Raw genomic sequence first — 18,729 nt, 5'->3', positions numbered from 1 at the left:
ATAAGTGAAGTACTAGAGAAAAACTATATAACTCAAATGATATAAGCGAAGCACATAGAGTATTCTAATATGGCTCTCTCAAAAGGTGTGTACAGCAAGGATGATTGTGGTAAACTAAAAATCAAAGACTTAAATCATACAAGACGCTCCAAGCAAAACACATATCATGTGGTGAATAAAAATATAGCTCCAAGTAAAGTTACCGATAGAAGTAGACGAAAAGAGGGGATGCCTTCCGGGGCATCCCCAAGCTTTGGCTTTTAGGTGTCCTTAGATTATCTTGGGGGTACCATGGGCATCCCCAAGCTTAGGCTCTTGCCACTCCTTCTTCCATAATCCATCAAATCTTTACCCAAAACTTGAAAACTTCACAACACAAAACTCAAAGTAGAAAATCTCGTGAGCTCCGTTAGCAAAAGAAAACAAAAGACCACTTCAAGGTACTGTAATGAACTTATTATTTATTTATATAAATTATATTGGTGTTAAACCTACTGTATTCCAACTTCTCTATGGTTTATAGACTATTTTACTAGCCATAGATTCATCAAAATAAGCAAACAACACACAAAAAACAGAATCTGTCAAAAACAGAACAGTACGTATGTAGTAATATGTAGCTAGCGCAAGATCTGGAACCCCAAAAATTCTAAAATAAATTTCTGGACGTGAGGAATTTATCTATTAATCATCTGCAAAAGGAATTAACTAAATAGCACTTTCCAAATAAAAATAGCAGCAGTTCTCGTGAGCGCTAAAGTTTCTGTTTTTTACAGCAAGATATCAAGACTTTCCCCAAGTCTTCCCAATGGTTCTACTTGGCACAAACACTAATTAAACACAAAGAACACAACCTAAACAGAGGCTAGATAAATTATTTATTACTAAACATGAGCAAAAGGCAAGGAATAAAAATAAAATTGGGTTGCCTCCCAACAAGCGCTATCGTTTAACGCCCCTAGCTAGGCATAAAAAACAAGGATAGATCTAGGTATTGCCATCTTTGTTAGGCAATCCATAAGTGGCTCTCATAATAGATTCATAAGGTAATTTAATTTTATTTCTAGGAAAGTGTTACATGCCTTTCCTTAACGGAAATTGGAATCTAATATTTCCTTCCTTCATATCAATAATTGCACCAATCGTTCTAAGGAAAGGTCTACCAAGAATAATAGGACATGAAGGATTGCAATCTATGTCAAGAACAATAAAATCTATGGGTACATAATTCCTATTTTCAACAATAAGAACATCGTTAATTCTTCCCATAGGTTTCTTAATAGTCCGCAAGGTGCAAGTTTAGAGAGCAATTATCAAAATCACGGAAACCTAACAAATCACACAAAGTCTTTGGAATCGTCGAAACACTAGCACCCAAATCACATAAAGCATAAAACTCATGATCTTTAATTTCAATTTTAATAGTTGGTTCCCACTCATCATAAAGTTTTCTAGGGATAGAAACTTCCAATTCATGTTTTTCTTCATAAGATTGCATCAAGGCATCAACGATATGTTTAGTGAACGCTTTATTTTGACTATAAGCGTGAGGAGAATTTAGCATGGATTGCAACAAGGAAATACAATCAATCAAAGAGCAATTTTCATAAATAAATTCCTTGAAATCCAAAATAGTGGGTTTAGCAACATCTAGGGTTTTAATTTCTTCAATCCCACTTTTATCAATTTTAGCATCAAGATCTAAAAACTCCGAATTCTTGGAACGCCTTCTAGGTAAAGGTGGATCATATTCAGTCCCATCATTATCAAGATTCATATTTCAAAACAAAGATTTAATAGGGTAAACATCAATGACTTTTAGATCTTCATCTTTATTTTCATAGGAACTAGAAGAATACGCTCTTATTAAGGCATCTTTCTTAGCACGCATCCTAGCGGTTCTTTCTTTGCACTCATCAATGGAAATTCTCATGGCTTTGAGAGACTCATTGATATCATGCTTAGGTGGAATAGATCTAAGTTTCGAAGAATCAACATCAAGAGAAATTCTATCAACGTTACGCTCTTATTAAGGCATCTTTCTTAGCACGCATCCTAGCGGTTCTTTCTTTGCACTCATCAATGGAAATTCTCATGGCTTTGAGAGACTCATTGATATCATGCTTAGGTGGAATAGATCTAAGTTTCGAAGAATCAACATCAAGAGAAATTCTATCAACGTTCCTAGCCAAATCATCAATCTTAAGAAATTTTTCTTGAATCGTGGCATTGAAATTCTTTTGTGAACTAATAAATTCTTTAATATTAGATTCAAAATCAGAGGACATCTTATTATAATTTCCATAAGAATTGTTGTAGTAATTACCATAATTATTAGAGGGATTACTAGGAAAAGGCCTAGGATTAAAATTTCCTCTATACGCGTTATTACCAAAATTGTTCCTACCAACAAAATTCACATCCATATATTCATTATTATTTTCAATCAAAGTAGACAAAGGCATATCATTAGGATCAGAAGAAACACTCTTACTAGCAAATAATTTCATAAGTTCATCCATCTTTCCAATCAAAACATTAATTTCTTCTATCGCATGCACCTTTTTATTAGTAGATCTTTCAGTATGCCATTGAGAATAATTAACCATAATATTATCTAGGAGTTTAGTAGCTTCTCCTAAAGTGATTTCCATAAAAGTGCCTCCCGCGGCCGAATCTAAAAGATTTCTAGAAGCAAAATTCAATCCGGCATAAAAAATTTGTATAATCATCCACAAATTCAAACCGTGAGTAGGGCAATTACGTATCATTAATTTCATCCTCTTCCAAGCTTGTGCAACATGTTCATGATCATGTTGCTTAAAATTCATAATATAGTTTCTAAGGGATATGATCTTAGCGGGAGGAACATACTTAGAGATAAAAGCATCTTTGCACTTATTCCATGAATGAATACTATTTTTAGGCAAAGACGAAAACCAAGCTTTAGCACGATCTCTAAGCGAAAAAGGAAATAGCTTCAATTTAACAATAGTGTTATCCGCATCTTTCTTCTTTTGCATATCACACAAATCAACAAAGCTATTTAGATGGGTAGCGGCATCCTCACTAGGAAGGCCGGAAAACGGATCTTCCATCACAAGATTCAGCAAAGCAGTATTAATTTCACAAGATTCAGCATCGGTAAGAGGAGCAATCGGAGTGCTAATAAAATCATTGTTGTTGGTATTAGTGAAGTCACACAATTTAGTGTTATCTTGAGCCATCGTGACAAGCAAGCAAACTTACACACAAGAAAACAAAAAGCAAGCGGACAAAAAGAAGCAAACGGGAAAGAGAGAGAGGGCGAATAAAACAGCAAGGGTGAATTGGGGGAGAGGAAAACGAGAGGCAAATGGCAAATAATGTAATGCGGGAGATAAGGATTGTGATGGGTACTTGGTATATTGACTTTTGCGTAGACTCCCCGGCAACGGCGCCAGAAATCCTTCTTGCTACCTCTTGAGCATTGCGTTGGTTTTCCCCAAAGAGGAAGGGATGATGCAGCAAAGTAGCGTAAGTATTTCCCTTAGTTTTTGATAACCAAGGTATCAATCCAGTAGGAGGCTACGCGTGAGTCCCTCGTACCTGCACAAAACAAATAAATCCTCGCAACCAACGCGATAAGGGGTTGTCAATCCCTACACGGCCACTTACGAGAGTGAGATCTGATAGATATGATAAGATAATATTTTTTGGTATTTTTATGATAAAGATGCAAAGTAAAATAAAAGCAAAGGAAATAACTAAGTATTGGAAGATTAATATGATGAAGATAGACCCGGGGGCCATAGGTTTCACTAGTGGCTTCTCTCAAGAGCATAGGTATTTTACGGTGGGTGAACGAATTACTATTGAGCAATTGACAGAATTGAGCATAGTTATGAGAATATCTAGGTATGATCATGTATATAGGCATCACATCCGAGACAAGTAGACTGACTCCTGCCTGCATCTACTAGTATTACTCCACTCATCGACCGCTATCCAGCATGCATCTAGAGTATTAAGTTCATGGAAACAGAGTAACGCCTTAAGCAAGATGACATGATGTAGAGGGATAAACTCATGCAATATGATGAAAACCCCATCTTGTTATCCTCGAACAATACAATACATGCCTTGCTGCCCCTACTGTCACTAGGAAAGGACACCGCAAGATTGAACCCAAAGCTAAGCACTTCTCCCATTGCAAGAAAGATCAATCTAGTACGCCAAACCAAACTGATAATTCAAAGAGACTTGCAAAGATAACCAATCATACATAAAAGAATTCAGAGAAGATTCAAATATTGTTCATAGATAGACTTGATCATAAACCCACAGTTCATCGGTCTCAACAAACACACCGCAAAAAGAAGATTACATCGAATAGATCTCCACAAGAGAGGGGGAGAACATTGTATTGAGATCCAAAAAGAGAGAAGAAGCCATCTAGCTAATAACTATGGACCCGTAGGTCTGAGGTGAACTACTCACACTTCATCGGAGGGGCTATGGTGATGATGTAGAAGCCCTCCGTGATCGATGCCCCCTCCGGCGGAGCTCCGGAACAGGCCCCAAGATGGGATCTCGTGGATACAGAAAGTTGCGGCGGTGGAATTAGGGTTTTGGCTCTGTATCTGATCGTTTGGGGGTACGTAGGTATATATAGGAGGAAGGAGTACGTCGGTGGAGCAACAGGGGGCCCACGAGGGTGGAGGGCGCGCCTGGGGGGGTAGGCACGCCCCCCTACCTCGTGGCCTCCTCCTTTGTTTTCTTGACGTAGGGTCCAAGTCTCCTGGGACTTGTTCGTTGAGAAAATCACGTTCCCGAAGGTTTCATTCCGTTTGGACTCCGTTTGATATTCCTTTTCTTCGAAACCCTAAAATAGGAAAAAAAAACAGCAATTCTAGGCTGGGCCTCCGGTTAATAGGTTAGTCCCAAAAATAATATAAAAGTGGATAATAAAGCCCAATAATGTCCAAAACAGTAGATAATATAGCATGGAGCAATCAAAAATTATAGATACGTTGGAGACGTATCACATGCTCATGCTCAAGTTGCTTAAAATTCATAATATCGTTTCTAAGAGAGATGATCTTAGTGAGAGGAAAATACTTAGAGATAAAAGCATCTTTGCACTTATTCCATGAATCAATACTATTTTTAGGCAAATACGAAATTCAAGTTTTAGCACGGTCTCTAAGCAAAAACGGAAATAGCTTCAATTTAACAATATCATTATCCGCATCTTTCTTCTTTTGCATATCACACAAATCAACAAAGTTGTTTAGATGGATAGCGCATCTTCACTAGGAAGGCCAGAAAACGGATCTTTCATAACGAGGTTCAACAAAGTAGTATTAATTTTACAATATTCAGCATCGGTAAGAGGAGCAATCAGAGTGCTAAGAAAATCATTATTTTTGGTATTGGAAAAGTCACACAATTTAGTATTGTCTTGAGCCATCATGATAAACAATCCAACACACAAGCACACTAGAAGCAAGCAAAAATAGACAAATGGAAAAGAGGCGAGCGGAAAAGAGGGTGAATAAAACGGCAAGGGTGAAGTGGGGGAGAGGAAAACGAGAGGCAAATGGCAAATAATGTAATGCGAGGGATAAGAGTTTGTGATGGGTACTTGGTTTGTCTTGACTTGTGCGTAGATCTCCCCGGCAACGGCGCCAAAAATGGCTTGTTGACAAGAGATCAAATCTTGACTTGACTTGGTGCAACCTCCCCGGCAACGGCGCCAGAAATCCTTCTTGCTACCTCTTGAGCATGCGTTGGTTTTCCCTTGAAAGAGGAAAGGGTGATGTGATAATCCCCAAGTGCAAGGAATCATCATAGCAATTTCCAAAGGTGGAAGTGATAAGTATGGAGTGTCGAACCCACAAGGAGCTAAAGGTAAGATCAATATTCTCTCAAGCCCTATCTGCCACTGATACGACTCTACGTACACCGAACGTTTGCTTCCAACTAGCAACGAGAAATAAAACTAGGTTGTGGGTATGAAGAGGATAACTTTGTATGATATCGGAGAGCTAAAATATAAAAGTAGGTGCTATTATCATGAAGTTAGAATATATTACTAAATATTATAAATAGCGAGTGTGGAATAATGGTGGATCGGTGTGCGGAATTGTCCTAGGCAATCGTTAACAAGACCGGTAATCACTATTGCAGTTTCATATGAGGGAGAGGCATAAGCTAACATACTTTCTCTACTTGGATCATATGAACTTACGATTGGAACTCTAGAAAGCATCCGCAACTACTAAAGATCATTAAGGTAAAACCCAACCATAGCATTAAAGCATCAAGTCCTCTTTATCCCATACGCAACAACCCCCTTACTCGGGTTTGTGTTTCAGTCACTCACGCAACCCACTATAAGTGAATCATGAATGTATTGCAACACCCTACAGCGGGAACCCCTCACTCTTGCGCGACACGGAGGGCACCATAGGACAGCATCAAAGTAAAACATACAACTCATACCAATCTAGATCATCAATCAACCCAAAGACAAAAGATATCTACTCAAAACATCATAGGATGTCAACACATCATTGGATCATAATATGTGGCATAAAGCACCATGTTCAAGTAGGGATTACAGCGGGTGCGGGAGAGTGGACCGCGTAAAAGAGATGAGGGTGATGATGATGATGGTGATGTTGATGAAGACGATCACCGCGGCGATGATTCCCCTCCCGATGGCACTCCGGTGCCATCGAGAGAGAGGAGGAGAGGTTCCCCCCCCTTGTGCTTCCTCGTCCATGGCCTCCCCTAGATGGGGAGAGGTTCTCCCTCTGGTCCTTGGCCTTCATGGTGATGATGGCCCCTCCGGGATCCTCCTCCATGCCCTCTGGTGATGACGGCCCCCTCCGGCAGGGTGCCAGAGAGGGCCTAGATTGGTTTTCGGTGGCTACAGAGGCTTCTGGCAGCGGAACTCCTGATCTAGGTTAATTTTCTGAGGTTTCTGTATTTATAGGAATTTTTGCGCCGGTCTCACGTCAAGGAGGTGCCCAAGGCGTCCACGAGGCAGGACCACATGCCTGGGGGGTGGGTGCACCCCCCCACCCTCGTGGACGCCCCGGTACTCTCCTGGCCCAACTCTTTTACTCTGGGGTCTTCTTTTGGTCCATAAAAAATCGTCAAAAATTGGCACGTCAATTGGACTCCGTTTGATATTCCTTTTCTGTAAAACTGAAAAACAAGGAAAAAACAGAAACTGGCACTGGGCACTAGGTTAATAGGTTAGTCCCAAAAATCATATAAAATAGCATATAAATACATATAAAACATCCAAGGTTGATAATATAATAGCATGTATACTTCATAAATTATAGCCACGTTGGAGACGTATCATGATGCAGCAAAGTAGCGTAAGTATTTCCCTCAGTTTTTGAGAACCAAGGTATCAATCCAGTAGGAGATTACACGCAAGTCGCCTAGTACCTGCACAAACAAACAAGAACCTCTCAACCAACGCGATAAAGGGGTTGTCAATCCCTTCATAGTCACTTACGAAAGTGAGATCTGATAGATATAATAAGATAAATATTTTTGGTATTTTTATGATATAGATTGGAAAGAAAAGATAGCAAACTAAACAACGATAGAAATAGCAAGTTGATAGGAAAATAATATGATGGAAGATAGACCCGGGGGCCATAGGTTTCACTGGTGGCTTCTCTCAAGATAGCAAATCCTACGGTGGGTGAACAAATTACTATCGAGCAATTAATAGAAAAGTGAATAATTATGAGAATATCTAGGCATGATCATGTATATAGGCATCACGTCTGCGACAAGTAGACCAAAACGATTCTGCATCTACTACTATTACTCCACACAGAGACCGCTATCCATCATGCATCTAGAGTATTAAGTTCATAAGAATATAGTAACGCATTAGGCAAGATGACATGATGTAGAGGGGTAAACTCAAGCAATATGATATAAACCCATCTTTTTATCCTTGATGGCAACAATACAATATGTGCCTTGCTGCCCCTGTTGTCACTGGGAAAGGACACCGCAAAGATTGAACCTAAAGCTAAGCACTTCTCCCATTGCAAGAAAGATCAATCTAGTAGGCCAAACGAAACTAATAATTCGAAGAGACTTGCAAAGATATTTAAATCATGCATAAAAGATTTCAGAGAAGAATCAAATATTGTTCATATATAATCTTGATCATAAACCCACAATTCATCGGATCTTGACAAACACACTGCAAAAAGAATTACATCGAATAGATCTCCAAGAGAATCGAGGAGAGCTTTGTATTGAGATTCAAAGAGAGAGAAGAAGCCATCTAGCTAATAACTATGGACCCGAAGGTCTGTGGTAAACTACTCACACATCATTGGAGAGGCTATGGTGTTGATGTAGAATCCCTCCAAGATCGATTCCCCCTCCGGCGGAGCGCCGGAAAAGGCCCCAAGATGGGATCTCATAGGTACAGAAGGTTGCGGCGGTGGAAATAGGGTTTCGTGGTGCTCCTGGATGTTTTCGGGGTATATGGGTATATATAGGAGGAAGAAGTATGTTGGTGGAGCTGCGAGGGGCCCACGAGGGTGGGGGTGCGCCTACCCCCCTGGGCGCGCCCTCCTGCCTCGTGGCCTCCTCGCTTCTTTCTTGACGTCCACTCCAAGTCTCCTGGATCACATTTGTTCCACAAATAACTCTCCCAAAGGTTTCATTCCGTTTGGATTCCGTTTGATATTCCTTTTCTGCAAAACACTAAAATAGGCAAAAAAAACAGCAATTTGCACTGGGCCTTTGGTTAGTAGGTTAGTCCCAAAAATAATATAAAAAGGTATATTAAAGCCCATTAAACATCCAAAACAGATAATATAATAGCATGTTACTGCTACGTCTTGAGCTTGCGTTGGTTTTCCCCGAAGAGGAAGGGATGATGCAGCAGAGTAGCGTAAGTATTTCCCTCAGTTTTTGAGAACCAAGGTATCAATCCAGTAGGAGGCCACGCTCAAGTCCCTCGTACCTGCACAAAGCGATAGCTACTCGCAACCAACGCGATTAGGGGTTGTCAATCCCTTCACGGTCACTTACGAGAGTGAGATCTGATAGATATAATATTTTTGGTATTTTTGGTATAAAGATGCAAATTAAAAAGTAAAAGCAAAGCAAGATTAAAGTGATGGAGATTGATATGATGAGAATAGACCCAGGGGCCATAGGTTTCACTAGTGACTTCTCTCAAGAGCATAAGTATTCTACGGTGGGTGAACAAATTACTGTTGAGCAATTGACAGAATTGAGCATAGTTATGAGAATATCTAGGCATGATCATGTATATAGGCATCACGTCCATGACAAGTAGATCGAAACTATTCTGCATCTACTACAATTACTCCACTCATCGACCGCTATCCAGCATGCATCTAGAGTATTAAGTTAAAAACAGAGTAACGCCTTAAGCAAGATGACATGATGTAGAGAGATAAATTCATGCAATATGAAAAAAACCATCTTGTTATCCTCGATGGCAACGATGCAATACGTGCCTTGCTGCCCCTTCTGTCACTGGGTAAGGACACTGCAAGATCGAACCCAAAGCTAAGCACTTCTCCCATGGCAAGAACTACCAATCTAGTTGGCCAAACCAAATGCATAATTCGAAGAGACTTGCTAAGATAACCAATCATACATAAAAGAATTCAGAGAAGATTCAAATATTATTCATAGATAGACTTGATCATAAACCCACAATTCATCGGTCTCAACAAACACACCGCAAAAAGAAGATTACATCGAATAGATCTCCACAAGAGAGGGGAGAACTTTGTATTGAGATTCAAAGAGAGAGAAGAAGCCATCTAGCTACTAACTATGGACCCGAAGGTCTGAGGTAAACTACTCACACTTCATCGGAGAGAATATGATGGTGTAGAAGCCCTCCGTGATGACGGCCCTCTTCCGGCGGAGCTCCGGAACAGGCCCCAAGATGGGATCTCATGGATACAGAAAGTTGCGGCGGTGGAATTAGGTTTTTGGCTCTTGTTCTGATCGTTTGGGGGTATGTGTGTATATATAGGAGGAAGAAGTATGCCAGAGGAGCAACTTAGGGGCCCACGAGGCAGGGGGCGCGCCCTAGGGGGGCGCCCCCCACCCTCGTGACCGCCTCTTTTGTTCCTTGGAGCAGGGTCCAAGTCTCCTGGATCACGTTCGATGAGAAAATCATGTTCCCGAAGATTTTATTCTGTTTGGACTCCGTTTGATATTCCGTTTCTTTGAAACACTGAAATAGGCAAAAAAACAGCAATTCTGGGATGGGCCTCCGGTTAATAGGTTAGTCCCAAGAATAATATAAAAGTGGAAAATAAAGCCCAATATAGTCCAAAACAGTAGATAATATAGCATGGAGCAATCAAAAATTATAGATACGTTGGAGACGTATCAGGCATCCCCAAGCTTAATTCCTGCTTGTCCTCGAGTAGGTAAATGATAAAAAGAGAATTTTTGATGCGGAGTGCTACTTGGCATAATTTCAATGCAAATCATCTTAATTGTGGGATGAATATTCAGATTAGAAATATTCAAGACAAAAGTTTATACTGTCATAAAAATAATAATACTTCAAGCATACTAACAAAGAAATTATGTCTTCTCAAAATAACATGGCCAAAGAAAGTTATCCCTACAAAATCATATAGTCTGGCTATGCTCCATCTTCACCACACAAAGTATTTAAATCATGCACAATCCCGATGACAAGCCAAGCAATTGTTTCATACTCTAACTTTTTTAAAACTTTTTCAATCTTCACGCAATACATGAGCGTGAGCCATGGATATAGCACTATAGGTGGAATAGAATGGTGGTTGTGGAGAAGACAAAAAGGAGGGGAAGATAGTCTCACATCAACTAGGCGTATCAACGGGCTATGGAGATGCCCATCAATAGATATCAATGTGAGTGAGTAGGGATTGCCATGCAACGGATGCACTAGAGCTATAAATGTATGAAAGCTCAACAAAAGAAACTAGTGGGTGTGCATCCAACTTGCTTGCTCACGAAGACCTAGGGCAATTTTGAGGAAGCCCATCATTGGAATATACAAGCCAAGTTCTATAATGTAAAATTCCCACTAGTATATGAAAGTGACAACATATGAGACTCTCTATATTAAGAACATGGTGCTACTTTGAAGCACAATATATGAGACTTGCTATATCATGGTGCTACTTTGAAGCACAAGTGTGGAAAAAGGATAGTAGCATTGCCCCTTTTTATTTATTTTCTCTTTTTTTGGGCCTTCTTTTTTTTCTTTGGCCTTTTTTTATTGGGACAATGCTCTCTTGAATGATGATCATCACACTTCTATTTATTTACAACTCAATGATTACAACTCGATTCTAAAACAAAGTATGACTCTATATGGATGCCTCCGGTGGTGTACCGGGATATGCAATGAATCAAGAGTGACAAGTATGAAGAAATTATGAACGGTGGCTTTGCCACAAATACTATGTCAACTACATGATCATGCTAAGCAATATGACAATGATGAATGTGTCATGATGAACTAGGTGGTGGAAAGTTGCATGGCAATATATCTCGGAATGGCTATGGAATTGCCATAATAGGTAGGTATGGTGGCTGTTTTGAGGAAGGTATATGGTAGGTGTATGATACCGGCAAAAGGTGCGCGGTATTAGAGAGGCTAGCAAAGGTGGAAGGGTGAGAGTGCGTATAATCCATGGACTCAACATTAGTCATAAAGAACTCATATACTTATTGCAAAAATCTAGAAGTTATCAAAGCAAAGTATTATGCGCATGCTCCTAGGGGGATAGATTGGTAGGAAAAGACCATCGCTCGTCCCCGACCGCCACTCATAAGGAAGACAATCAATAAACAAATCATGCTCCGACTTCGTCACATAATGGTTCACCATATGTGCATGCTACTGGAATCACAAACTCTAACACAAGTATTATTTAAATTCACAACTACTCAACTAGCATGACTTTAATATTATCACCTCCATATCTCAAAACAAGTATCATGCTTCAATCTTTTCTTAGTATTCAACACACTCAAAAGAAAGTTTCACAAATCTTGAATACCAAACATATTATTATTAAGCAAATTACCATGCTATTAAGAGACTCTCAAAATAATTTAAGTGAAGCATGAGAGATCAATAGTTTCTTTAAAACAAATCCACCACCGTGCTCTAAAAGATCTAAGTGAAGCACATAGAGCAAAATTATAACGCTCAAAAGATATAAGTGAAGCACATAGAGCAAAATTATCTAGCTCAAAATATATAAGTGAAGCACATAGAGCAAAATTATCTAGCTCAAAAGATATAAGTGAAGCACATAGAGCAAAACTACTTAGCTCAAAAGATATAAGTGAGGCACATAGAGTATTCTATCAAATTTTAATTCATGTATGGCTCTCTCAAAAGGTGTGTACCGCAAGGATGATTGTGGCATACTAAGACACAAAGACACAAATAATACAAGACGCTCCAAGCAAAACACATATCATGTTGGTGAATAAAAATATAGCTCCAAGTAAATTACCGATGGAAGTGGACGAAAGAGGGGATGCCTTCCGGGGCATCCCCAAGCTTTGACTTTTTGGTGTCCTTGGATTATCTTGGGGGTGCCATGGGCATCCCCAAGCTTAGGCTCTTGCCACTCCTTGTTCCATGATCCATCAAAAGAATTCACCCAAAACTTGAAAACTTCACAACACAAAACTCAAAATAGAAAACTCGTGAGCTCCGTTAGCGAAAGAAAACAAAAGACCACTTCAAGGTACTGTAATGAACTCATTCTTTATTTATATTGGTGTTAAACCTACTGTATTACAACTTCTCTATGGATTATAAACTATTTTACTAACCATAGATTCATCAAAATAAGCAAACAACACATGAAAAACAGAATCTGTCAAAAACAGAACAGTCTGTAGTAATCTGTAGCTAGCGCAATATCTGGAACCCCAAAATTTCTAAAACAAATTTCTGGACGTGAGGAATTTATCTATTAATCATCTTCAAAAAGAATTAACTAAATAGAACCCTTCAAATAAAAATGACAGCAGTTCTCGTGAGCGCTAAAGTTTCTGTTTTTTACAGCAAGTTCAACAAGACTTTCCCCAAGTCTTCCCAACGGTTCTACTTGGCACAAACACTAATTAAACACAAAAAACACAACCAAAACAGAGGCTAAATAATTTATTTATTGAATAATAGCAAGTACAAATATTGGTTTGTCTCCCAACAAGCGCTTTTCTTTAAATCCTTAAAGCTAGGCATTGATAATTTTAATGGTGCTCACATGAAAGACAAGAATTGAAGCACAAAGAGAGCATCATAAAACACGTGACAAACACATCTAAGTATAACATACTTCCTATGCATAGGCATCTTATAGGCAAACAAATTATCAAGGCAAGCAAAAACTAGCATATGCAAGGAAACGGAAAGAAACAATAGCAATCTCAATACAACGAGAGGTAATTTAGTAACATGGAAATTTCTACAACCATATTTTCCTATATCATAGTAATTACATGTAGGATCATAAGCAAATTCAACAATATAGCTATCACATAAAATATTCTCAACATGATCCACATGCATGCAAAGTTGGCACTTTTCCGAAATAGTGGGATTAACAAAAACTTCATAAGATTGAAAATTCTCCAAATATGTGGGATCTAAAGTTGAAATTATTCCAAACCCACTTTCAATATTATTGCAAACATTATAATCAATCTCATATTCATCATGGGGCTTAAATAAATTTTCAAGATCAAAAGAAGAATCACCCCAATCATGATCATTACTACAAGTAGTAGACATAGCAAAACTAGCATCCCTAAGCTTAGGGTTTTGCATATTATTAGCACAATTGACATCAAGAGAATTTATAGTAAAATCATTGCAATCATGCGTTTTATTCAAAGATCTATCGTGAATCGCTTCATAAAGTAATTCATCACACTTTCCAAATTCACGAATTTCAAGCAAAACTTCATAAAGATAATCTAGTGCACAAAACTCACTAGCAATTGGTTCATCATAATTGGATCTATTAAAAAGATTAGCAAGTGGATGAGGGTCCATAGATCTTAGGTTCTCTATTTAGTAATAAATAAACAACTATTCCAACCATACGAGCAAACAAGAAATGGGCAAAAAGAGGCAAATAGAGAAAGAGAGGGAGGATAGAGAGAGAGGATGAATAAAACGGCAAGGGTGAAGTGGGGGAGAGGAAAACGAGAGGCAAATGGCAAATAATGTAATGCGAGAGATAGGGATTGTGATGGGTACTTGGTATGTTGACTTTTTGCGTAGACTCCCCGGCAACGGCGCCAAAAATGGCTCGTTGTCGGGAGTCAAATCTTGACTTGCGTGAACCTCCCCGGCAACGGCGCCAGAAATCCTTCTTGCTACGTCTTGAGCTTGCGTTAGTTTTCCCTGAAGAGGAAGGGATGATGCAGCAGAGTAGCGTAAGTATTTCCCTTAGTTTTTGAGAACCAAGGTATCAATCCAGTAGGAGGCCACGCTCAAGTCCCTCGTACCTGCACAAAGCGATAGCTACTCGCAACCAACGCGATTAGGGGTTGTCAATCCCTTCACGGTCACTTACGAGATTGAGATCTAATAGATATAATATTTTTGATATTTTTGGTATAAAGATGCAAAGTAAAAAGTAAAAGCAAAGTAAAAAAGCAAAGCAAGATTAAAGTGATGGAGATTGATATGATGAGAATAGACCCGGGGGCCATAGGTTTCACTAGTGGCTTCTCTCAAGAGCATAAGTATTCTACGGTGGGTGAACAAATTATTGTTGAGCAATTGACAGAATTGAGAATAGTTATGAGAATATCTAGGCATGATCATGTATATAGGCATCACGTCCGTGACAAGTAGATCGAAACTATTCTGCATCTACTACTATTACTCCACTCATCGACCGCTATCCAGCATGCATCTAGAGTATTAAGTTAAAAACAGAGTAACGCCTTAAGCAAGATGACATGATGTAGAGAGATAAATTCATGCAATATGAAATAAACCCCATCTTGTTATCCTCACTGGCAACGATGCAATACGTGCCTTGCTGCCCCTTCTGTCACTGGGTAAGGACATCGCAAGATCGAACCCAAAGCTAAGCACTTCTCCCATGGCAAGAACTACCAATCTAGTTGGCCAAACCAAACGGATAATTCGAAGAGACTTGCAAAGATAACCAATCATACATAAAAGAATTCAGAGAAGATTCAAATATTATTCATAGATAGACTTGATCATAAACCCACAATTCATCGGTCTCAACAAACACACCGCAAAAAGAAGATTACATCGAATAGATCTCCACAAGAGAGGGGAGAACTTTGTATTGAGATTCAAAGAGAGAGAGAAGAAACCATCTAGCTACTAACTATGGACCCGAAGGTCTGAGGTAAACTACTCACACTTCATCGGAGAGGCTATGATGATGTAGAAGCCCTTCATGATGACGGCCCTCTTCCGGCGGAGCTCTGGAACAGGCCCCAAGATGGGATCTCGTGGATACAGAAAGTTGCGGCGGTGGAATTAGGTTTTTGACTCCTGTTCTGATCGTTTGGGGGTACATGTGTATATATAGGAGGAAGAAGTACGCCGGAGGAGCAACGAGGGGCCCACCCTCGTGACCGCTTCTTTTGTTCCTTGGAGCAGGGTCCAAGTCTCCTAGATCACGTTCGGTGAGAAAATCACGTTCCCGAAGATTTTATTTCGTTTGGACTCCATTTGATATTCCGTTTCTTTGAAACACTGAAATAGGCAAAAAAAACAGCAATTCTGGGCTGGGCCTCCGGTTAATAGGTTAGTCCCAAAAATAATATAAAAGTGGAAAATATGGCCCAATATAGTCCAAAACAGTAGATAATATAGCATGGAGCAATCAAAAATTATAGATATGTTGGACGTATCAATTACAATCAAAAATTATAGATATGTTGGAGACGTATCAAGAAGCTATAGAGTAGGGCAATATTTGGCTAGATGGATGTGCAAGAAAAATGTACCCTTCAATGCTATCAACGATGATGACTTCAAATAATTTTGTGAGGCTCTTGGTCATTTTGGTCCAAATTGGAGGCAACCTTCACAATATATGATTCGAGAGAAGATGTTGTTGCAGGAGGTTGAAAGGACCAAAGATTTGTTGAAGCTACATGATGTTGAGGGGGCAGATATGGGGTGCTCTATCATGACCGATGCTTGGATAGACAAGAAAAGAAGGAGCATCATGAACTTGTGTGTGCATTGCAAGTTAGGAACAATCTTTCTTGGATCAAAGGAGGCGTCGGCTGACGCACACACAAGTCAATACATCTTCGATTATGTAGATGAGTGCATTGAGAAAATTGGTAATAATCTCAACTTTTTAATTTGCTCTCATTCATTCCTTTTCAAGTTTTCATCATGTGGTGGTTGTATGCTGAATGTTGTGATTGTTTTGCAATGGTGTTTTGTAGGGGCTGATAATGTTGTTCAAGTAGTCACATATAATGCATCAAACAATATGGGAGCTAAGGGGATGTTGAAAATTAAAAGGCCCAAGATATTTTGAACCTCATGTGCAACTCATACAATTAACTTGATGGTCGAAGCAATTGGCAAGTTGAAGCATTTTGGTCCTGCAATAACCAAAGCTAGGGAGATGACAATTTTTCTTTATGCTCATCATGCCACATTGGCATTGATGAGATCTTATACAAAGAAGAGGGACATTGTTAGGCCGGGAGTGACCAGATTTGCTTCAGCATTTCCTACATTGCAAAGACTCGCTGCTAAGAGGAAGCAACTAATGGAGATGTGCTGTAGTGACACTTGGGAAGAATGCAAGCACACCAAAACAAAGAAAGGAAAGGTGGCTCATGCCACAATAATGAGTAGGGCATTCTGGAAAAATGTGTCTCTTTGCATCAAGGTATTGTTAGATGAAGTGCAAATTGTGTCTTGTACTCTTCTTCAATTGAGTTTTACACTTATGCTACCATGCATCATTGATTATATGTTAAATAGTAACTAATGTAGTGCTTGTGTATGTTTGATGCAAGGTTTTTGAGCCATTGGTGAAGTTACTTCGGTTGGCTGATAGTGATGGCAGTCCATGGCCTCTATGTATGGACAAATAATAGGGACAAACAAGACAATAATGCTTGCGGTTGAAGGTTCGGAGAAGGATTACATGGTGATCACAACAGCCATGGAGAGCAAGATGGATGGGAGGCTAGATACCAAGTTGCACATGGCAGCATATGCCTTGAATCCCTATTATAGTTATACTACCACAAGTATCTTCACCGATTTAGAAGTCATGTCCGGGTTGATGGATGTTATTGAACAATTTTATCATGATGATGATGACGCACAAAATAATGCCCTTAACATAGACTTGCCCAAGTTTAAAAACAAGGAAGGCATGTTTGGGAAGGTGGCTACCACAAAAGCAATTACCAACGGCAATTACAATGCTGGTAAGCTTGTTCTCAAAGATAGCTTTGCCATATTGCATTTCTAATATTTTAGGGCTGATGCATAGTACTTTCTATTTCCTGTGAATGAAGGGGAGTGGTGGGCAACTTATGGACTGCAAACTCCTACATTGATGCACATAGCTTTGAGGATACTCAACTTAACCACAAGTTCATCTGGGTGTGAAAGAAATTGGAGCGTTTTTGAACAAGTAAGTCTCAACCTACAAATACTGGTCCTTTTTTCATTATGACAAGATGTGAATCACCAACCTTCACTATGCAATTTGTAGGTTGATGCAAAGAGGAGAAATAAATTAGATGTGCGTCGTAGGGACGATCTAGTTTATATTCAATTCAATGGAAGATTTCTAGACAAGAGAAAGAAATACTCCTCATCTTGTGATGTTCTCCTTGGTGAAGATGCTTCCATGGCCCAAGATTGGATATGTGAAGATGCTTACGATGATGAAGAGATGGGAACTACCGGAGTTGACAATACAACAGAGCCTCGTAGGAGTCTAAGGGTGAGAGAGCTCCATGAAGTGGAAGACTTTGTTTCCGATAATGAAGATGACACTGTGCCTATCAATGAAGATGAGATTGAGTTTGAGTCTGATGATGACATGGTTGGGGGGATAGAAGAAAATGATGAGGAAGACCTGATGCAGCCTTGAACCCTAGGCCTTTTAACAATTTCATTCCTAGTACTGTGTGTTGCTTGCTAGAAGCCTACGGCCTTATTTTGGTTGTGACTTGTGACTTATGAGAGAATCAAAAAGCTAGCTAAGAACTACCTTATTTTGGTTGATTGGTGTTTGGTTGTTTGCAAGCAAAGTAGTAACTAGTAAGAGATTAAGAGTGTAAGACAGTAAGACTGTAAGACTAAGAAGTTGAAGTAGAAGTGTAGAACTAAGCTTATTTGTGTATTCTGGACCTGCTGTGCTGCATATCTAGTATCCAAGTTTATTTGTGGACTACTATCTAAGTTTATTTGTGGACTGGTGACTGAGACAATCAACTACAATCTTGTGTACACATGATGTTGAGATGGATGTAGTTTATTTGTTCACTCATATATGTAGTTATGTGTTGCTGTTCTGCCTATTGTTGCTTGTTATTTGATTATTTAAATGAATAAGTGCTATCTATTTGAAAATTCCCAAACAGAATATGTGATGTTGAAGTGTTGTCCAATTTTCTTGTGTAATATTGTAG

General features: G+C 39.3%; 1 protein-coding gene across 1 annotated transcript; it reads left to right on the top strand.

Annotated features, from left to right (window-relative positions):
• The first annotated feature begins 16,821 nt into the window (after positions 1–16,821).
• On the top strand, positions 16,822–18,188 carry LOC125544843 (uncharacterized). Its single transcript, XM_087516584.1, has 3 exons — positions 16,822–16,964; positions 17,095–17,723; positions 17,805–18,188. The coding sequence occupies exons 2-3, from the start codon at positions 17,646–17,648 to the stop codon at positions 18,186–18,188; spliced, it is 462 nt and encodes a 153-aa protein (XP_087372710.1). The 5' UTR covers positions 16,822–16,964; positions 17,095–17,645.
• The last annotated feature ends 541 nt before the right edge of the window (positions 18,189–18,729 follow it).

The sequence above is a fragment of the Triticum urartu genome, chromosome 3A (assembly GCF_056163025.1).
Source record: "Triticum urartu cultivar PI428250 chromosome 3A, HENAU_Tu73, whole genome shotgun sequence".
NCBI lineage: Eukaryota > Viridiplantae > Streptophyta > Magnoliopsida > Poales > Poaceae > Triticum > Triticum urartu.
Note: the sequence above shows the minus strand (reverse complement) of the source record. Positions and strands in the feature narration are given on the sequence as shown.